The following is a 22,341-nucleotide window of genomic DNA, read 5'->3' as shown; positions in this document are numbered from 1 at the left end:
TCACTGCATTCTGTCAACATGTGCTGAATGGGAAGCATTGGTCATATGTGGAAGAAATGGTGACAGTTCCATGTGAATTTCACTGGTATATTGCCTCCAGTGGCAGCGTATCTAAGTAGCTGGTAAATGAACACCCCATATGTAGGAGATAGTGTAACAAAGAGCAACATATCTGTAGAGGCGTATAGCTTCGTTATTGATACTATGCTGAGTAATTTGGAAGCCCTCTCCTATGAAATGAAACACATTATGCTTTGTTTCTTCTACCATTCATTTGTATTCATTAAATAATTGTATCTTGTATCCAAGTACAACAGATTGTTTGGTAAAATTTTCTCATTTGTGAAGAATTGTTTTGGAATATCTCTAAAAATAGTGTTGAATCTTTCATTATGTATTTCATATTTGATAGAAGTGATTCATGTTGGTTAAAATGGAGAGTTATTCTGAAACATCTCTGAAAATAGTTTTGAATCTTACATTATGTATTTTATCATTGATGGAAGTGATTCATGATTGATAGAATTGATTCATGTTAGCGAAAGATTGTCAGAATGTGTCTGTTTCTTAAAGTTGAATTTATTATCATGTCCATCCAACAAGTGCCTTATAACTTTAATATCCGATTGGATTTCTTGTTAAATTATCCAATTTTATCACTCATATATTCTTCATTCAATACGCTTCTCTGCTCACATTTATGTCTAACTTCTGGCAGCGCAAAGGCTGCCAGAAACCATGAAGAGACTACATAATCATTAGAATATCTAAGCTCTAGAAAAAGCTCTAAATGAAAAGTTTTGAGAACATAGACCTTTTAATTTCTGGGAAAAAGGTGATAGTATTCTAACATGGAACGTTTCCACTGTGTGAAGCAACATCTTAAGTATGCATTTAAGAGTGAAGAAAAAATAGGCTGCTACTCGCGTTTTTATACAGGCTCCTGCAAAATAACGACATCGAAGAATTATTGGACATTCAATGATCCAGTGAAGCTCTACTCCCTATGCAACTGAGAGAAGAAGAGGATGTGGTTCACTTTGTGCGTAAACCAGAACAGAGGCTTGCTAACATGGAAGGAGCTGAAGTACCTTAATGTCAAACTTTAAACTATCAATTTAAGCTAGAATTGAACTGTTCATTAACCAAAATATTGGATTGCAGTCAAATTATAAGAAAAAATCTTCTGGCAGCACTTTCACACTAAATTCTAGGTTCTGTACTTCATTTTCAAATATAATCATACGTCCACAGTTTCTCAATGTATCTCTCTGAAGAGGCTCACCTCTTCAATACACCTTGTGAACACATGATATTGTGTTTTAGTCTAGATGTTTGAAACTACATAAACGAGGGATGTTAAGAAGCTTCAAAGATAATAGGAGGTGAATTACCTAGTCAAACTTAGTCCTCAAATGAGAACAAAGAACAATGAAATTAATTTGAAATGCAGTTATGTTTATCCACTATTGCGCATAGATCCAGTAATGGTGCAGCAATAGTGGTTTGAGAATGAGCTGATGAAGAAATCAACATTGAAAGAAAATTTCTTGAGTGAAGAACAACACTTTTAACGAACAAGATTTATAATGGTAAACAATTCACGCTGATCAAATTCATCTGTTTCCTGACCATTTTCTACACGGCAATGCGTTAAAATCGGGCACTGAACGAGTGCAGTGAAGACAGAGGACACAAAACTTGACTTGCAAATGAGTTTTGCATCGTCAAATCACCCCCCAGACACGCTACCCACCCCCCCCAAACACCCTGCTCTGGTGTCACGCTCAGTTGGGTACGCGACTCAGGGGCAAAATCTTCCCCCCTTTTCGACACCCCGGGGGGGGGGTGCAAAATCGCCCCCACCTCCCAATTACCCCCACCACCGGTATCTCCAGGCTGCGACGTTGCCAAGTCTCCCCCAACCTTAATTATCCTTCTGTCTGTCGGAATTACTGAACGACTATTCCCGTAGAACAGAGGATCCGCTCTCTTATACGTTGAGATGTTTTGTTGTATTCAAGCCTTTTGAATCTATTGATCAGATTTTCCATATACTCCTTGAAATTATCGTTGTCTCAAAAATTATATCCGCACATTCATTTCCTGATATTATAGGTTCTTGAATATTATACACATCCGTTTTTTGAAATGTTATTGTCATCAAAACATCTGGTCCAAAACATGGACATAATTTATTGAAAACAACAATATATTCACAAAAGTACTTCTACTGTTCATCTCTTATGCTCTTCTATATTTTTAAGATCATGTTCATTTATACCACTTGGAATAATAAGGCATAGAAGCCGGCTATCGCACCAGTACCTTCAAATCAATCTTATTTCTTACTTTTTCATGTGCAGAGGGTGCGCTGAAGGTGCAGAAATGAGTATCTTGACCTTGGAAATGGAAAATGTTCATTAGAGTATCCTAACCTTGGATGGAAAAATTCTAAAATCCAATTAATATTGAAAAATGAAGCTCTCAAATTCTATTTCCGATCAAAAACTTAAAAAAATCTGGAAGATGGGGGTTAAACGGGAGGGGGTCAGGCTCCTGGAGCCGCACGTGGAATGGCCAGCGGTGCCATGAGGGGTCTCATAAAGTTTTCAAAACTTTTTCACTCTCAACATTAGAACAATTATTATGTCCACTTTGATCCTAACAAAATTGTATTTAATACTAACAACAGTTTTTCTAAGAATAAAAAGCTGATTTTTTGAATTTTTTTTTAGCAGAGGATGACCATTTTGACCCTGACAAACTTGTATTTAATACTAAAAACAGTTTTTCTGAAAAAAATTGATTTTCTGGATTTTTGTTTTGTAGAGGATGACCACTGCAGCGGGGCGCAAGCAGCAATGGCAGCTCAGAGTTCTCTGTTCGGGTGCTCTACGGCCGGCCACTCGGGCATCAATCAGCTGGGTGGAGTCTACGTCAACGGACGACCTCTGCCCGACAGCACGCGACAGAAAATTGTCGAGTTGGCGCATTCCGGTGCGAGGCCCTGCGACATTTCACGCATACTCCAGGTGTCCAACGGTTGTGTGTCGAAAATACTGGGCAGGTGAGTCGGATTTTTATTAGTGATCAGAAAATTTATAAATCCATATAAGTCAAAAAGTCGATTGAGAGCTTAATCAACAATATATAGTAATGTATCTATCAATTTGATAATTCATCAATTCAGTAATCAATCAATGAAACTAGTAATCGAGATATCAATACAGAGTTTGATTGTTAAATTCAGGCTTTAATCAATCGATTTAATGGTCGATCAACTAATTTCAAATGAATTCCCTTCATTTTTCAAAGTATGGATCAGAACAATGATTGGATTTGTTAATATTTTTTAAGACTTACTGGCTTGGATTCCAGTGCATGATAGTTGGAAAAGTGTTTCAATTCAGTGATTTGAAACGTTGTTAGTCAATTAGTAAATTAACGATGCTAAAAATCAATTCAATGATCAATGATAGGCCAAATTATTAGCTAATTATAGGTGAATAATTGTAGGTTATTTGTAGATCCCAATCAATCCAGTAATCAATTTATATCTACAACAAGATGTAAAAGATTAATAAGACTCAAGACACATCTTTGATAGAAATGTGGGAGATTTAAATTCTATGAGTTCCTCACAATCCTTGGTGTTAACACGTCTTGTGATGTTCATTTGATATTCTGATAATCAGTTATAACTCAAATGTAAGCTATAGTGGATGTGAATCGTTCACTTACACTTGTTACAACTGAAAAAACTACTACATTTAGGTGAACATCATAAGGGTGAATTCATCAAAGGTTATATTAAATATACCTTTCCGATTTCTCTTCCATAAGATTTCCTATTCCATTTCATTATGTAGGCCTACCTTGAATGGCATTTGCATTTTTCTGTAGGTACTACGAGACCGGCTCGATCAAACCACGAGCGATAGGTGGTTCTAAACCCCGGGTGGCCACCAACGGAGTGGTCAAGAAAATCGCCGACTACAAACGAGAATGTCCGTCCATATTCGCCTGGGAAATCAGGGATCGCCTCTTATCCGAAGGAGTTTGCACAAACGACAATATACCCAGCGTGAGTTATAAACACATATCATACATCATATTCTACTTAGATTGTTTGTAGATTCTATATTCAATCCAATCTTTATAGCATAATAATACAAACTGAATAAAAATATTGGAAGTACCTGTGCCTAACGATAGACACAGAATACAGCAGTTTTTATTATAGTAGTTTTCTCTGCCATAGATTTATTAAAATACGAGATACCGGTTACGGTTGTTATGCACCATTATTAATCTAAGATTTTTTGATAAATCTGTGGTTAGACCAAATTCTAGTATTTTTATTCAGTATGGATGACTACCAAAATATCACCTTTACAACTACTTAGAAAGGAGAATTATTCAAAGTACTATCATTAGCACATTTTTATGTTTATGTGAACAATGGTTGTGTTATAACAGAGGTTGATAATTTCTTATTTCAATCACAATAATTCAGTGGAACAATGACGAGGAGTGAATCCGATGGCTCTATAAATATAATACAATAATCAATTCAAAAATCACAATGCTGGTTAGCAACTCGCAATAGGCCTACTAATCCTTGAAATTTACAACATTGATCTCAGAACAGCTCAATGCTGAACAGGTTTGTCCAGATATATCATCCATTTTCAAACGTGAATCGTAATTGAATACTGTCAAATTAAGATGTAATATCTGATTTATTCCCATCTTTGTCCAGAAGTCAGTTGAGGAAACTCAGTAATGAGTAGATCAAGGAAGAATAGGCAGTAATTCAGGAGGCAGTCGACTTTTTTCAAATATACTAATTAAAGACCGTATTTCTCCAGCGGATCCAGTCAGCTGTGTTGGCTCAACGGTCATCCAGCCTCTGTTTACGGAGTCTTTCATTTTTTCTTTAGTTGCAACCCTCTAAGCAAATCCACCCTCTAGTGAGTCACACACTAGACACCTTCATGAATATTCTAAAAAGACGCCCAATATCCCATGCCCTGAACAGGACCACTGTGTAAATACGGGACAAAGGCCGCGAAGGGTAGTTAAAGGCTATAGTTGGGGGTTGGTTTTGTCTCATTCGGACCCGGGGCATTTAAGGGTGGTTTCTGAGAGAAAAAGACGCACCGCAAAGATGGTCTGTAATTTGTGTTGAAGGAAATTGTCATGATTATTGCTGAAATTGGTGGTTAGGTCGGTGCTGCGCTCTTTGGGTACGCCTTCTTGGAGAAGGTGATACATATTCAATACTTTGTTACAGGAAGACAAGTGGAAAGTGTTTCGTCCTGTTGTCATTAAAGTCCTGTTGTGAAAGAATCATAATTTCCTTGACTTCTATAGTTTTTAAATGAATCCTCAGCCTTTTATGAACTCAATTTTAATCATTCTTATTCTAATATGAACAAAAAAGAATATTAGCGAAATAATATATATAAAATAATACACGGTAAATTATCACGGTAAGTTTCACATACTTGCTGATGTTTCGTCTGAGCGCAGGTCAGATACACTCAGTAGTAGCCCTGTGCTCAGAATATGTCATTTGAGATAATGACGAAACATCAGCAAGTAAGTGGAGCTGCTTAACGGGTTCGGTTGATAATTTACCATATTTATCCATCCGCAATTTTTTTACAGTTAACAAAATAATAAATTCAGAAAAGGCGTAGCAGGGAAAACCGTCAGAACTTCTATTCCTATGAACTTTGTTATGTTCCTATAACTTTGCGTCTATATTCCTCATAGCTCTGTTAGTTTTTGACCAAATATCTAGTAGTTATTTAAGTCGAAAGTCCAATTTTGTATCCACAACAGAGAAGTTTACCGAGAAGAACTGCAATTTGAAATAATTGACTAATCTATTCTGAATCTAAAAAAGGTTGTCACAAAAGCTGATGAACACATAAAACTTTGAAACTTTGAAAAATATTGGGTGATTGTATTCAAGTTGAAAACTTTCACTTTTCGAGCCAAAATCGTTTCACAAAACTATCCCAACAAATACCACTTACCCATTTCAATTTTGTCTTTCCTCAAATAAAGGCTTATCATAGACAAATTGAACTTTAGAGATGAAACACCACCAGTTTTCTAATATTGATCAACTCGTAGACGCTTTTAGACGTTCGTAAAATGCATTGACAACCCAGACATAAACCATACTAACACGTTCATCACACATTGTGTGAAAGAATGCCGAATGACATGCCATGGACGTGAGCGTGCTTGAGTGTGTGAGTGCATAGGTCAATGTGTACTTTTCCCTACAAGAGGGTTGTAGGTGTGGCGGAGGGGAGGGGTAAGGTTTACTCATGTTGTGTCAAGCCTGTTTATACATGGGAAGCCTTACAACTTATACGGTGAATAGGGCTTAGGTGAGCGAGCCTTATTAAGTCCCTACTAAACGATAAGACATCAATACCTAAAGCAGGTAGCTACCATAAAGTCCACTGGATATCAAATGAGAGGGAGGGTTAGAAATGCAATTTTAACTAGATTCTTCATTATTTTGGGCTATTCTGTATTATAAACAAACTTACTAAACAAACCAAAACTTGAATGAAGTATTGGTTAAACCATCTACTATTGAAGTTCACCTTATCAGGATCAACAATCTAAAAAATCATTTTGATTACAAAACAGTATTCAAAAACGTTCATTCTCTAGTTTCATCATAAATAAATTGATATACAACAAATTAATTCTGCCCAATTTTATTCACTCAACATTACTCCAATAATTCAATAATAATGGAAATATGTTCTCCCATTTTCTAACTGTTGTAATACTCTTCCGATATTGATAATTATTATTAATAGCAAGCTATCTTCTAAGAAGAGTAATGCATCAGATATGAATATCACGTCTACCATAGTCAGTTTTCATCATTCATATTAATACTTATTCATTATCAGCGATTCAAATGGGAAATCATGGAACGATTGGAATAAAAAACAGGCTTAACCATTACTTTTTTAAACATTTTTTAAACATAATATCTTATTTATGCCTAAAAAAGACTTAAAAATTACTGAAGGTCTACTTTATATACTTTAATCTTCCTCTAACAAAAAATAATGGAACCTCATCTTCTAATTTAGGTCTATAAGGGTCTATAGGTAAATAAGGTCTATTAGACACTACATATTGATATTATTCTTGTGAAAAACACGTGAATTTTGTACAGGAAAATTCTTGACTGATATTTTCTCAGCTTTGTCACCAAACTTATAGACCCTGTTTTTTCCTCAATTGAACAAAAGCCTTCTCTCGCTAACAAGATCAACAACGGAAAATACCGTGAAAAATCCTTGAATGAGGATGCATTCCCGGTGGCCAGAAACGTGTCCAAGTGTCGAACATTTGACACACTTGGTCTAACTCTAGTGTCAAGCACTTGTCACACCAACCTTTGGTCTCTAATTAAGGGGAAACAATATGAAACTTGACAACACATCTCAAGTGATAACTTGTTCTCAAGTATGCCCCGTGCCAAGTGTGTGACCTTGAAATTGAAGTATACCTTAAGGCAAATACTTATGTTCAAAGTAGGTTAGCGTTCCAATTCTGTTACACATTAGGTCACATCATACATATTTTACACACTGAAAACGCAAAATTCTGAAGTGAATTAGGATTGAAACCTTATTCACCTACTCTGCTCTTCAATGCTGAAAACATCCAATCATGGTAATTATTCCTAGGGAAACTGCCAGCTATAACAATTTGGGGAGTCCGGTATCACACGAATGTCAAACTACCAAGCGATCACTGAAAAAAAACTTCAAAAACTGTTGTTATTATAATTTTCATTTCAGAGTATGAAAATATCTATGAATGTAGAACATACTTATAATGGATATTTTATTTTTGATTTATTTGTTTGTAGTAGTACAAGAAAATGATGGAGCTATCTGCTTGTCATACAGACAAGAATAGCAAACCAATGTTATTCAGGTACTGACTTTATTACGTGAATCTCAAACGTGGTTCGTCGTTGCAAATTCTTGCAATAGTGCGGAATTTCCCATCCTCATTTTGAATTTTAAAACTCTTTGACAGGTAGACTAGACTAGTAACTTATTTATAAACTACTAGTGTAGACTACGAGTCAGTATCGTATTATCTTTGTGTCATATTTGATACAAACAACGTAGAATTGCAATTTAAAGCATAAACGAGTGCATAAACTATAAAGAGCAATCAAATCAAATCAAATCATTTATTTGCCATACAATAAATACATATTCAAAAGATATATACATATACAAGAAAATACATAATTTTATAATCAAAAGTATAAAATAATAAAATAAAAATCAAGCATAAATAATACCAAAATCATAATTAGATACTTCTCAATCATTTCATTCATTCTTCTACATGAAGTTTTTAGAAAGCAATCCACTTTATCAAACTAAAACTACAAATCTAGTTCCGATATACAATAACCGCTCGAAACACCCGACATCATCTCTCGCCGAAATTGACAAAAACATCCCACTCAAGTTTACGGACGCAAATGGAAACGAGATTGCATCCAAGGTTGGGTGTGAGGTGGTGCTGCGGGGGTGCTGGTTGACGGGATCTCGCACACAGTCTGACAGGAAAACGTGTACGGGAATTTCGCGCGTGCCCGATCGCTGGCGTGCGGGTATCTACTACATGTTTTCCAAATAGGGTACTGGAAGCCAGAAGTGAGGTTTCCGTCGTGTGAGTGAGAGAGAGAAAGTAGATGATAGGGATGATGGGTTTTGCAGAGGGTTGGCTGGTGAGGGGTGTTGAGCTTGTTTCCAAACCCCTCCCCCCCGCACACCCGAAAAGCGAGAGGGGTTGGACTAAAAAGATGGCGACTGGAACTTCTGGATTGGTGAGCATTATAGATTGTATGGGATGATAAGAGGGTTGGCTGGATACACTCACTCACAGTGTGTAGTAGTAGAAGTACAGTCTGTGTCCCAAAAAGTGGACCTCTAATAATAATGTAGCGTCTCTTCGCTTCCTTTCTTTATTGTAATAGGAGGCTTTGTTTATGGTTATTGAATTATTCTTACGCACACGATTTATAAACTTGGCTACTTGTCGGTGAGAAAAGATGATGAAAAGGACTTGGCAGTTTGGAATGGATCTTATGAAATCATTGTTACTTCGCATGGGTGCTTAATTTTTAAAGCTGCATTTACACTAAAGTTTATTTTGGTGTTATAATAAACATTATATAATGCTTATTCCCCCTTCCTTATAAATTCTATTAGATTGAACATGACTTATCATACACATGATGAACATATGTGTTTGTCAAGTTCCGTTCAATCTATAATATGGATGGAAAAATAAACATTTTTTAATAACTTTTCTGTAAACGCAGCTTTAGAGTCCTATAACGTTGAAGAAGTCCTTTAGTCACCTGATTCGAACAAGTTACAGCATAAAACACAAATAATTAGTAGAAAACAATGGAAAGTTGGCACATTATTAAGAACGTGCGTCATGTCAAGATATAAACAAGCTTGAGTCTTGTATATGCATTACCTATATTGTTTTATATTTTTCATAAGTGCAGTGTATATGCAAACTCACGGTTCAGCTTCTTGCAATCTATTCCTTACAATTTGATTTCTCAATTTTCTAAGCTTCTTGCAATCAATTCCTTACAACTTGATTACTTTCTTTTCCCCAACTATCGATCATGATGCTGATGTTTCTAATTGTAGCTTGAGATGAATTGTAGAAAAATCAAATGGTGGAATAGTGAAATGTTGCACCATTCACGTGTTCAATCATGGAAACGACAAATACTCACATTGGATTACTGAGCATAGAAACTCAGTTATTCTATAAGTTTGATTCTACTTATCTAATATTCATACCTACACAAAATGTATGACCTTAAATCAATCGAAGAACTTTGATTTCTGTCATTCGATGGCAATAACTCTGGAATCAATTCTCCGAATCACATTCATCCATAAAATCAGTTCATAAACTGCAGAGAATCCATCATTTGAGCATGAAATTCAAAACAAATAACCCCGGCAGTAACTCACAATTAGCTTTGTCTATCGACAGGGAAGCGATTGTTGATGTATTTCATAACCTCTCGCAGCGATGACGAATGAAACTTTCCAGGTGAAAAGCTTCCACTTCTCTCTCTTACACAGACACTCTCTCTCTTTCTCTCACACTGTTTCTCTCTCATTCTCCCGCCCTCACTCTCCCTTTTCTTCTCTCTCTGGGGGAAAATGGAACAAATTATTCTCGTATACGAGGAAATTTCTCGATATCCATGTGAAGAATGATGTAAGATTCACTTTAAAATTTCAGCATTGCTAGAATGTGGAGCACTGATGTCATCAGTTGAGGGATATTGATGTGTAAATGCATGGGAACTTATTTATATAGATGTATATCCGGCACTCGCATATAAACGTGGAATATGCCCAATGCGTTTGTCACTTGGTACCTACTGCTATTTGAATGGATAGTGCTTTAAATCATGATGCCTTATATGAGTGTAAGAGACTTTCTATGTATCAAATCAATGTTTTCTCTTGAGAAATGACTCATGAATATGTATTTGTTCTTCTTAGACGCTGTTTATAATTCATGAATATGTTTAGATTGCTATAAATATTTGATAAACTTAACTGCCTAAAGCCTACATGTCGGTACCATTTGAGTGTTTTATTCTTTCATACGATGAAATCTTCATTTTGATATATTCACATGAAATATATTAATACGATGTATGAATCAATAAAAATTGATTACAATATTAATATATTTACAATATCAACAAATAAATATCAATATATTTGTATTATATTATTATAGATATGAATATCAATATATCATATTGATAACATCAATAACGATTTGATGGATTGAATAGTTTAAATTTGGAATGATAACTGTCTTTACATTCGTGAATTATCAAGTAGGATGAATCTGTTTTGGTAAACATTCTGAGTGAATGATTTCTCGTATACTACAAGTTGGTGGGAAAAAGCAATACGTACATGTGGAAAATTCAGGCTAGCTTTCCAGAAGGAGGTAAAGAACGAAGAGGAGGAGGAGGAGTAGGAAGAGAAGGAGAGGATTAGTAGGAGAAGGAGTGAGAGAAGGAAGAAGACACAGGCGGAAAAACTGCCCAACTCGTGTCGGTAGCCGGGAAATAGAGACGAGGAAAAATCTCATTTTGGGGGAAAATCGATAGGTTTCCAGTTAGAGGAGTTTCCTCGGGAAAGCTCTCCCTGCGAACAATATCAGGTTTGGTGGGTGGTGGAAGGGGGAGGAAGACAGAGAGAAAGAATGAGCAGAGAAGCAGTGTACGGTCCAATAGGCTTGCAACACCTTCTCCGCTTCTGCTTCTCTGAGTTGCGCTGTGAGGTAGTCCCTCTATCTATCTGCTGCTCTGGGGGATGACGTCACAATGGGGCAACGAGCAGGCAGTGAGGCAAGCAGCAAGAAATTCCTCCTTCCTTCCCTAGAAGGGCAACTTTTCGATCCCGAAAAGGGTTCGGTTCTGGTTTTGCTTTCCGGCGGCAGAGATGGATTGTAAGAAGGAGAAGGGGATAGGACGATGGATTAGCTGGAAAAGGAGGGAAAGGTGGTGATGAAGGAGAGAGAAAGAGTGGGGTGGAGGACACAATGAAGAAATAGAAGAAGAGAATGAGAAATTTGAATTGAATATTGAGAGACGCAACTAGAATAAAGAGAAAATGAAGGGTGTGCTAAGGAATCTGAAGAGAAACATTACAGGGAATTATTATTAGAAAATAAGAATGAATAGATTGAAAGAAAAGGAGAAAAATTCGATGAAAGGTTAGGAAACCGGAAGGGGGAAAGGAAGAGAGGACAGGATAAGATGGTAGAGAAGGAGCAACTTCAAGAATTTGTTTTAGATTTTAGATGATAGAGGTTGTAAAGAAGGGAATAACATACCTATATGGAAATGGTATGTATTAGAAGTAGCCCAGCTGCTATAAAGAATATGAAAGAATACTGGAAAAGCGAAATCAACATATTATTTACAGGAAATGTACAACCTGCAAAAGTACAGTGATACAAGTATCAAAAATCTGCCGCCGTTTTAGAACATTACTGAAATACTTCATTTTCTTTCCTGGGTTGTTCAGGGTCCACTCTACCTCTTAGTATAACAGAATCCCAATGGAAAATAAGGAGGTGGTCAAAAAGGTCTTAAAATTAAAGAAGAATTGAGAGAAAAGAGAAACAAAAAGAAACAATAAAAAACTGAGTGAAGTGTTTGGAAAGGCGTTATAGGGGAATAGAATAGAATAGAATGACTGTCTTTATTTTTGACCTAGGAGGCCGAAGTTAGGGTGCAGTCGGCCCTCTCTTACACTTAACCCTCCAAGGGTTAAGAGAGGGAAACAAAGAGAAAAAAGTAATATGAAAACCGATAGAGAAGCTGGAGCGAGCACATCATAGAAAAAGAAAACTTCACTTTTTTAAATAAGAGATGTAGGTTCTGGAGGTATAAGAATGATGGTGGACGAAGGAGAAAAAAAGAAGAAGGAGAGGAGGATAAAAAGGAGATGAGTGTGATGAGGTAAAAGAGGTGATAGAGGAAGAGGAAATCAGACAGGAGGGAAAAAAGAACTGGAAGAAAAAAATGAGCAGGAGCATTATATTATAGAATGAGAAAAACTTGTCTTCCCTACAAACCTATGGATGAAACTTTGGAGATGAGAGGGTATTGGAAGGAGAGAAAGAGAAGTTAGAGAGGATTAAATAAAACGGAGAAGGAAGAAGAGCGAAGTTGAAGCGCGACAAGGACAGATCGTAATAAAACAGAGCTGGTGACTTTGATTGTGTTGTGGTGTCTGAAAAGCTTACCGCCATTTTGTATTTTTCTTCTCCACGCTTGTCCATAAACTTCCGCTGCGTTTTGTCACCTCTACTTCTCCTTCTAACTCCCTTATCCTCCTCCTCATTTTCCTTATCCACCTTATCTTCCACCCCCTTCCCATCATTTTCTTCTCTTCTTTTTCCTGGACCACTTTTACCTCCTCTTTCTCCTTCACAAACCTCCTCCTACTTCTCCTCCATCGCCTCATCATCCCTTTTCTGCTCCTTTTCCACTTCATCAACTATCTCTTTCTTCTCTTATTCCTTCCCATATTCCTCCATCTCCACCAATACTTTTTCTTTTTTCCCTCTTTCTCCTCCTCCTACTCCTCGTCCTAATTCCTCTTATACACCTCTCTTCTACCACCCCCTTCGCCAACACCTTCTTTACCATTACTCGCTCCTCATGACCACCTCTACCTCCTCGATCACTTCCTACTTCTCCACCATCAACACTTTCTCCTCCTCCTTAATCTCTTCCACCTTTTCCTCCTCCTCCTTATCCTCCCTCTGCACAATTTCTTTTATACTTTCTCATACTCCTCCACCACCACCTCTTTCTCGTCCACTACTTTATCCTCCTTCTCATCTTACTCCTCCTACTCCTCCTCCTTCTCTCCATTATCCCTCACATCTCCTACATCTCTTCCTTTCCAGCTACTCCTTTTTCTTCTTCCTCTTTCTTCATCATACCCCTCCTTTTCCTCCTCCTCCTCCTCTTCCCCCTGTTGCTCCTCCACCTCCTCCTTCTCCGACATCTCTTCCTCCTTCTTTTCCATCCCAGACTCCTCTACCTCACCTTTTTCTGTACTTCCTCCTCCTCTTTCTCCACCACCTCCTCCTCCTCCTCCTCCTCCTCCTCCTTCCCCTCCTCCGTCTCTTCCTCACCAGCTACTTTTTTCTTCCTTCAGTCAATAAACGATTTTCTTCTATTTTTCCGACTGCACTCAGTCAATAACTGATTTTCCGGCGTTTTCCGTCTCTCATTGACTGGAAGCAGTCGGATTGACACCTCTGCCGAGAACTAATCAAGTGAGAGAGTCTGCTTGCAGTTTGCAGTCAGCGGCTCATTTGTGTTTACATCTCATTAATGAACTAATCAACAGAGTGGGGGGGGCTTCATTGCACCAATGGAATCAATTTTCAATCTCTCTACTACAGAACTGATTGCAGGACTTTAATGGAAGATCTGAAGATGAAATGAGTTGTGTGATAGGCCTAAAGTTCTCAAGTTTTATGCACATAATAGATTGTGGAAAGTTGCGAAATTCACTACACTAGTTGGAAATTGTTTTTCTATCAACACTGCAGGTGGCACTTATCGAGAAGAAAGCAGACTTTGAATAATGTTTTTTTTTACTTCATAATGCGATTATTTTAATAATTAAATGGATGTCATTCTCTATTCATTCATAAATCCTACTATCAGTTTTACTATTAAACATAATTGAAGAATAATATAATCAATAACAGGGATAATAAAGATGAAGTACATACTGTTTATACAGTTTAGTACAATTTTCAATAAATTAGCTATTGGACAATAGATCACTATTTAACTCACTTCATGAATAGTAAACTTATTATAAACGTTATTTTAATGTAAATTTTGTAACAAATTATTCGTCTTTCAAATCAACTACACAAATAAGTTTCATAATTATTGTATTAACTTTCTTGAAAACATGTTTGTGCTATGGCTGTTGTTCTTTTCTAAGTCTCTTTGTCATTTGGTAGAGAGTTATAGTGGGAAGGATATTTTAAATATTCTTTCCGAAGAATGGACATTGATATGTCCAAAGCTCCACCAATTTATGTAGATGCAAAACAATATAATTATCTATAGTTATTATATTACAAATTGCTTTTTCATATCATATATAGTTCAATAATTATTTTCTTAGTCTATATTATGTAAATACATCTATAATTTTGCTGTACTGTGAGCTTTTGTATATAAGTGTATAAGCCAGTATATAATTATTGTAATCTACATAAATAAAGTACTCAATCAATGAATCATTTCAAATATCAGTTCGAATTCAGTTTTACATCCTGAAAATCTCCAACTTCACGTTTCCTGGAGGAAATTTTTCATATTTCTTGGTTGTGCTCTTTTGTTCTTGTACATTATCATACTGGAGAAATATCAATGATTATTCTGACTTTGTTGTATTTAAAATCCACAATATTTTTGTTAGTGGGCATCATTGTAGTTCATTGTATCGATGTTTGCAAAATCTTTTCGATGTAAGGCACATTCAAAACCTATATAGTTTTGGCGGATTTCCCCAAGTATTGACTTTGGTTTGAATTGTATTTTCAAAGTCTTCAATCAGATTTGCCCACATAAATTGGAGAATACTGTATACAAATACAAATACAATACAAATACAAATAAATTTTATTTCCATTAATATACAAATAAACAATATAATCAATAAAATGTACATAATATTCAAAAATACAATATATGAAATTTACTACAAATATAAATAAATTGCATTTTTTCGGAAATTAACCTACTCAACTATGGGAAACCCATGTTCTAGAGCAGGTGTATAATATCATTGGTTTTCATGATTTGTGACTGTTATGAAATTGATTATATTATACGAATGAAGCAGGAATCCAACGTAACCCTTTCAACAATTGAACACAATACATCCAACACTTGTCAAATGATTTACTCCCTTCCACTTCACTAAACCAAGCAAAATTCATATTGTCACTTGTTACTCATCTCAAGTGTATGGCCAATTCTACTGCACCCCTCTCAAAAAGATGGATGGAGTCAATCACCCCTTCCCTTCTCTCTCGTAACTCTTTCGGACAATGAACCATTAGCGCTACGTTATGCGCTCAAGTATAATAGCAAAACGTTATGCGCTAACGTAATAGCACTACTAATAACGTGCGTAACAGACTCGCTAAGTTGGCGTGACGTAACAAAGTGCTACATCATTGGAATAGCGAGAGGAGAGGGTAGGCGAAAGGGTCCATGAATAGAGGAAACTTAGAAGGGTGTATGAACAAGTGTAGGAGTTCCCAGTTATAATGAAGTATGAGGAATTTGTGGATTATTGTGTTTTTCACATCTGTAGACTGATTAATGGAATAAAAATAAAATATGATTTCCCAATTGCTTCTTGCTAGTTAAGCTGTAAACAGCCCAAATTTGTGCAGTAAATTTGTCAAGGTAGATTATTACATGGCTTTGGACCAGAAATAGTTCCAGGAGGGTGTCTGTCCAATCCACAACCAATCCACAGGAAAATACATTAATGTCTTTGGAGAATTGTACTCTAATTCTATTAAATCTAAGATTATTTCTTGCCATTAATACCTTGGATACCGGGAACCGAGGTTATTATATCTAATAACATTCATACAGAAATTTTCTATCTAATCACAATAAATTGAGATTAATTCGCAGAGGAATGCAAAAATTTCCCTCACAAAGGCCCAGTTGCACAAAAGCTGGTTAAATTTTAATCCTGATTAACTTTACTTGAACCAAATCAGAGAAGACCATTTCAAAAAGATGGATTCACTGGAATTAATCAGGATTGAAAATAACCCGGCTTTTTTGCAACCGGCACTAAGTACCTGATTGAATGATTACAAAAGTTCAGCAGCTGAGTAATAATTTTGACACAGTCCCACACACATGAGCTCGCTCACTCACTTCCATCACCAACAGACGACGAAATAATTATTATCAGCTGTTTTTCCAAGGGTGAATAATAATTATCCTTTCAATGTCCTTCAGCGAGTTTTCCCAGGGAAAATTCTCACTTTGTTTACCACCGCTCTAGAAAGGTCATGTGATGTGCAATTGAATGTTTCCCTCAGTTTTCCCAACTACAACTTTCTTCCACGTCTCACTGCGCTTACCAACGGCTTATTCTTATTCTTCCTTGGATTACGAGCTGCAGAATGGTGTGCTTGGACTCTCACATAATGTCACATAATGTGCCCAAAGTATGTCACATTCCTTATTATAATTTCATGTATAATATCATTCTAGTTGTTTACTCATTCTTCTAAGAGCTTTTGCATTTGTGACTATCAGTCCACGATATACGCTGGTAGGTCCACATTTCAAATGATTGAAGTACAGTATCACATTTCTTATTCAGTGTACCCTACATACTTGCAACCCATACAAAAGATCAGGGAATACATAGCACTTCAAGAGGCGGATCCAAATCTCAAATATAAGTCTCTCTTTTTAAACCCAGTCTAAGGCCCGGTTAAATTTCAGTTGTGATTGAATCTCGTGAAATTAGTCACGATTAAAATTCAACCGGATTTTGTGCAACCAGCACTAGTTGTAATATTATACAAATTTGTTCAAATTAACTTCGGACTTGGGATGGACATGCTCAGCAGACAAGGCATACAGCGGCAGGGATACAACGGCTGCTATGTTGCCGTTGTGTACTGTTCAATTCCCAGTGAGTATTCAAGCGCTCATGTTAAGCTTAGGAAGTTTCCTCTCTGCAATCACAGACTCGACTGACTCTATTCGACAAATTGACAACTACGCTTCCACCTATGACTCAATCCATCACTGCAATTGGTTGATCGCCCTCCATTTCTCTACGCCGCAAATTCCTCATAGTCTGAAGAAGATTTGCGTGAAGTATAGAGTTCTTATCATTGATTTCAATCAAAGTGAACGCGTTCCCCTCCAAATTTCACAACAATTCCTTTTTCTTTTCCTCCATTACCTTCAATTTACTTATAGTTGATTAGTTCTTATTTAAAAAGAAATATTCATCATTAATGAGATTTCAAACTAAGATCTTCTCATAGATTTGTCATCTTGATCTATTCTAATGCCAGTATCATTCCCCAATCGAACAACAAAATACATGTTTCCAACATCACATTTGTCGCAAACATAGTGTCGTCAACAAACAAAATTGTTGTTGAGACACAACCCCCCCCCCATGCCCCAGTCTGACCCAACCTAACCATGCACACCCCAAGCATGACAACGGCATAACAGGATCTGAATGCCCTGATTAGGTATATCGAATAATGTTAATACGTCATCGCATTAGCGCATTGAAAATGTGCAGCCGAACGTATCACAGGCCCGATTCTAGATTTCCGCCCTTACAGGGGTGTCGCAAGCCGGGGGTGGATTTTTGAGAACAGGGGTGGTTGACACTGCAATCATAATTCCGAGAGTTGCGTGTGAGCTGAAAGGACTTAGCATCAGTTTTCGACAATGGGGTTATTGTTGGACAACAATGATATCAGCCAAGTGAACGATAGGCCTAGCTATGATTGGATGCCGGGTAATTGCATTGCCGATAGAAATACTAATTTCCTTCTATTTATTCGATAGTTGTTTGACTCGGACAGCGTTATTGATATGTGCTTTTAGATGTGATCAATATAATCTGAGAATGTAAATTGAACTTGATCAAAGTAATCTCAGATTTAAAATTATAATAATTCACATGAGCTCGTTAAGAATTAATACAAATGCGCCTATATTATGAGACTGGGAGTGATTGCCTATGAAAATAATGTATAACTTATTCTTCCAATCCAAGAATAAAGACAGTAAGCCTAACAGTTTAATATTGTGGTGAAAACTTTTTTTTAAATAAAATTGAATGTAAATTTCTCCTGAGATTGAAATAGTGGAGAAAGCCATTCTGTCGATTTTGAGAAGAATAAGAAGGGAGAGAAGAAAAAGAAGACGAAGAAGGAAAAGAAGAAGAAGAAGGAGAAGAAGAAGAAAAAGAAGAAGAAGAAATTCGGTAGTTATTGTAGCACATACAAATGCCGTCTAAACTAGGAGCTAATCTGATACCATACGCTCATTCAATAAGTTTAATTCCCATTATCTTATACCTATACATAAACATAGAAAGCCGCACTTTGTCTCATACTGAGATGAAAATACAGTATTTGATGAAAATCGGAAGATATATAAGATTTTTCACCTCTGAGGTGATTTGGGATAAAATCAGTTATATTAATTACAGGATGAACATAGGATCATCAAACATCTAGCATGATAATATTAACCAATAGTAATGGTTCATTGTTCAATAAAAGTTTGTAATATGGTCGATAGGCTCTTTTAAAGCTCACTTGGTACCAAATGTTGGCTTCTGAGGTTTCTTTTAAATTGAGATGAATTTTATCATAGTGTATAATAGCTTGATTGGTTCTCGATGCTGCTTATTCATCATCAAAATCAATAATTCCATTATTACAAATAACTAGCTGTTGTTACAAACAATATCTTGAATCTTAGTGTTTATGTTTAATTGTATCCTTTTATAGCCAAATTACTAATTCACGTCATGACAACTTATTTACTAGGTTTTCTGACCATTTTTTGAAGAATTTCCAGAAGACTGCATAATTTCCCTTCTAGACTTTCTGGACTCGATTCCCCCCAATAAAAGACAATTACTTCACTCAATAGCAGGCAATAAAAACATGGCAATTGGTCGACACACCCAATTAATAATTACAACACTCAGCCTCCCAATTAGACCGGAAACGAAAGCCAGTACCATCAACATTCTGAAGAGGTTTTCTATTTTTATAATTTCTAGACTCGTCCACATGCTTCGAACAAATTGGCAAACACTTGAACCGATGCGGTAATTAATATGCGAAACGGTCTCTGATTGGTATCCAGCAGTTTTCTAGTTTCATGTCCTGGGATTGAAGGGGTGGGGATGTTTCATCCCTTTGGTAAGGGTTGGTGGTTGATAGGACGGGGAAGGGGTACTTCACTTGACCCCATGCGGAGTTGCCAAGTTGTCCCCTGGGAGCAGCTTGCTGTGCTTGAGTCCTGCCTCTTTAACCACAGCGGGTTTTCAATGTGATTTGGGGGACTGGTTTTTGCGAACAGCAGCTATTAGCCTGCTTCTTACGGGTTTATGAATAGAACTTTGAAATATTGAGGCAATTGTGTTCTATTCATTCATTAGTTCCATATGTACGATGTAATCACTTTCATAAAGGTACAACAGGGCTACACACAAAACTGTTTCCCAAATTTAATCTGGAGGATTGTTCAAAAGGCTTTAAATTCTAGTTTGATTTCAATAGTTATTTGAATAGGGAGATCGATCAATTAATCACCTGCCCAAGTTTTTGTTTATAAATCTGAGTACCTGATCTCAAATCTCTATTTTCAAATCTCTATTTCTTAAATCTCTAATTTCTAAATCTAAAACTGTATCTATACAGTTTTGAATTTTGAAATCACATCAAGTATTGAGAGTTGAAAAAGTTGAACTCGAAACGTTTTCACTCACAAATTAATGTTGATAATGTATAATCCTAGACAATAGAATATTATTACTGTAAAAAAACAAAGATATTAAGTTACTTCAATCTCTCAGAAGAAACATTACAACATTAAGGAGCCTTCTATCAGATTTCGTATGGAATCGCATCTGAGGAAAAAAATATCATTTAGTTTTGGATAGCTATGGCTGATTCCCACCTGATTAATTGAGATTGTAATTAAGTTCTATTTCATTGTGAAAACTATTTTTATTTCTACTGGGATAAAACTAGACTGATGAAACTGGATACTGCAATCATTTCAAAACTTGAGTTTCAAGAACTAGATTGACAGAGCTAGAGTTATTTCAATACTCGAGTTTCAATGACTGGTTATTATTACTTGGGATTAAAAGAACAGTGAGGTTATATTGTCAGCGAGATCCATTCTCCCTTCTCCATTCTCCATTGCAGTTGGATAGACCCTAGATTTGAAAATACTGTTGAATACAGACTGTTCATTGGTTCAGCTATTTATCAGACTCGGATTTAGTAATCCATCTTCCTTTCCCAACTTATTACGAAACTTCTCAGTAAGTTTGAACCTTCGATTGAAGATTTATTCATGAAAATTACATTCTCCATAAAAATTAAAAATATAAGTGCAGAGGCATTCTCCAATAGTATATCATTCTCCTATCCTTAAAAACTATAATTTCTAATCTGATCCTCCTCTAATCTAATCTACTTCCTTCTATACATAGAGAGTGAGCCTTACTCATAATTCTAAAAGAATAGATAGCATTTTGATACAACACACTTGATGTGTGGACCATCTAATACATGTGTGCAAGCTTTCTCCCAGCATTCAGATAGAATGCAATTCAGACGGGTTTATCCATTGATGGTGAGGCGATAGCTTCATTCTAAACCGTCAGCATTCCTTGGAAATTACATAAATACTTTCTATACAACTACTGCTGACAGTTCAAAGTGGATATCTCTATTGCGTGGCACGCCTCCCCTGGTCCAATCAAAAGTAAGCCGAGCTTTTCATTTCCTCAGTTCGATTCTGTTCCATTATTTCGCCTCTTCCTTTCATCCACCATCATCCACACACACACTCTCTCTCTCTCCTTCTTCCTCTTCCTCTCTTCATCTTTTCTCTCCCCCCACCATCAAATGATTCACGTGCTCTTTTGCAATTCTCCAGCAATAAAAAAAACGGTTCGCTTTTTTTGTCGGTTCCTTTTTATTATTGTCGCTATTTATTTGTACAACTTGTCTATTTCAATTTATTTGTTTGTTTGTTGTTTGTTGTCAACGCTCAACGTTTGTTCAGCTTTCACCTCCTCCTCCTCCTTCTCATCATCTATTACGTTTTGACGATACTGTTCCTTTTTGTCAGTATTCCGTTTTCCATTTCTTCTGGGTGCGTTTTTTGTCTCGATGGCTCATCCCTATTTGTTTCTCTTTATAGTGCATTACATGTTGTTGAAATGATCAAAGGAAATTCTCCCCGGAAAAAAGCTTGGGCTACTAACGGTTGTTTGCTGCAATTTGATGAGGCTGATTCCCTATTAATAGTTGAACGATAGAGATATAAAGCGTCTCTCCGTGGAACATGAGTTTCATCATCTTCATGTTCTCTATTCTCGATCCCATCTCTTCTCTGTCTCTCCTATTCACTTTTTTACTCCTAATTACTTTTTCTTGCTTCTCATTCTAATTTATTTTCTCTAACGATTATTATCGAAGTGGATCATTTTCTCTTTCTCTGTTCTCATGATTCCATTTTCCATTCTCATTCTTCTCTTTTTTTCCTGGTTTTCCCATTCTAACATTCCATATTCCCAATATTCATCTTCCAATGCTCCTCAATTTTATTTAGAACAGCTTTCCTTCTCCTGTCTATATATTTTCCTCCTGATTCTGTTATTTTATACTGCTACCTGCTTATCTATTCTATCTTCACTAGTTCCTCATTTTCGATCCTACTTCTTTTCATTTACAAGGTGGAGTTTATTAACATTAAATAATGAATCAAAAATGATATTTTCCAATACCTCTCTATAGAAAAAATTGTCCGTCACTATTACCTTAGACCGAATTCTTTTATCCAAATTTCTATCCATCACCTTTCTCCTCTCTATC

General features: G+C 36.3%; 1 protein-coding gene across 7 annotated transcripts in view; it reads left to right on the top strand.

The window, feature by feature from the left end:
- LOC111053957 (paired box protein Pax-6) overlaps positions 1–22,341 on the top strand; it is a 109,278-nt gene that overhangs the window by 38,891 nt on the left and 48,046 nt on the right. For all 7 annotated transcript variants that reach the window (XM_039439136.1, XM_039439133.1, XM_039439132.1 and 4 more), the window contains exons 3-4: positions 2,833–3,070; positions 3,907–4,087. In XM_039439136.1, coding sequence (XP_039295070.1) covers positions 2,833–3,070; positions 3,907–4,087 — 419 coding nt within the window. The remainder of the gene's footprint in view (positions 1–2,832; positions 3,071–3,906; positions 4,088–22,341) is intronic.

Source organism: Nilaparvata lugens, chromosome 12, assembly GCF_014356525.2.
Source record: "Nilaparvata lugens isolate BPH chromosome 12, ASM1435652v1, whole genome shotgun sequence".
In the NCBI taxonomy this organism is placed as follows: domain Eukaryota; kingdom Metazoa; phylum Arthropoda; class Insecta; order Hemiptera; family Delphacidae; genus Nilaparvata; species Nilaparvata lugens.
The sequence above is the reverse complement of the archived record's forward strand: the minus strand, read 5'-3'. Positions and strand labels throughout refer to the sequence as shown.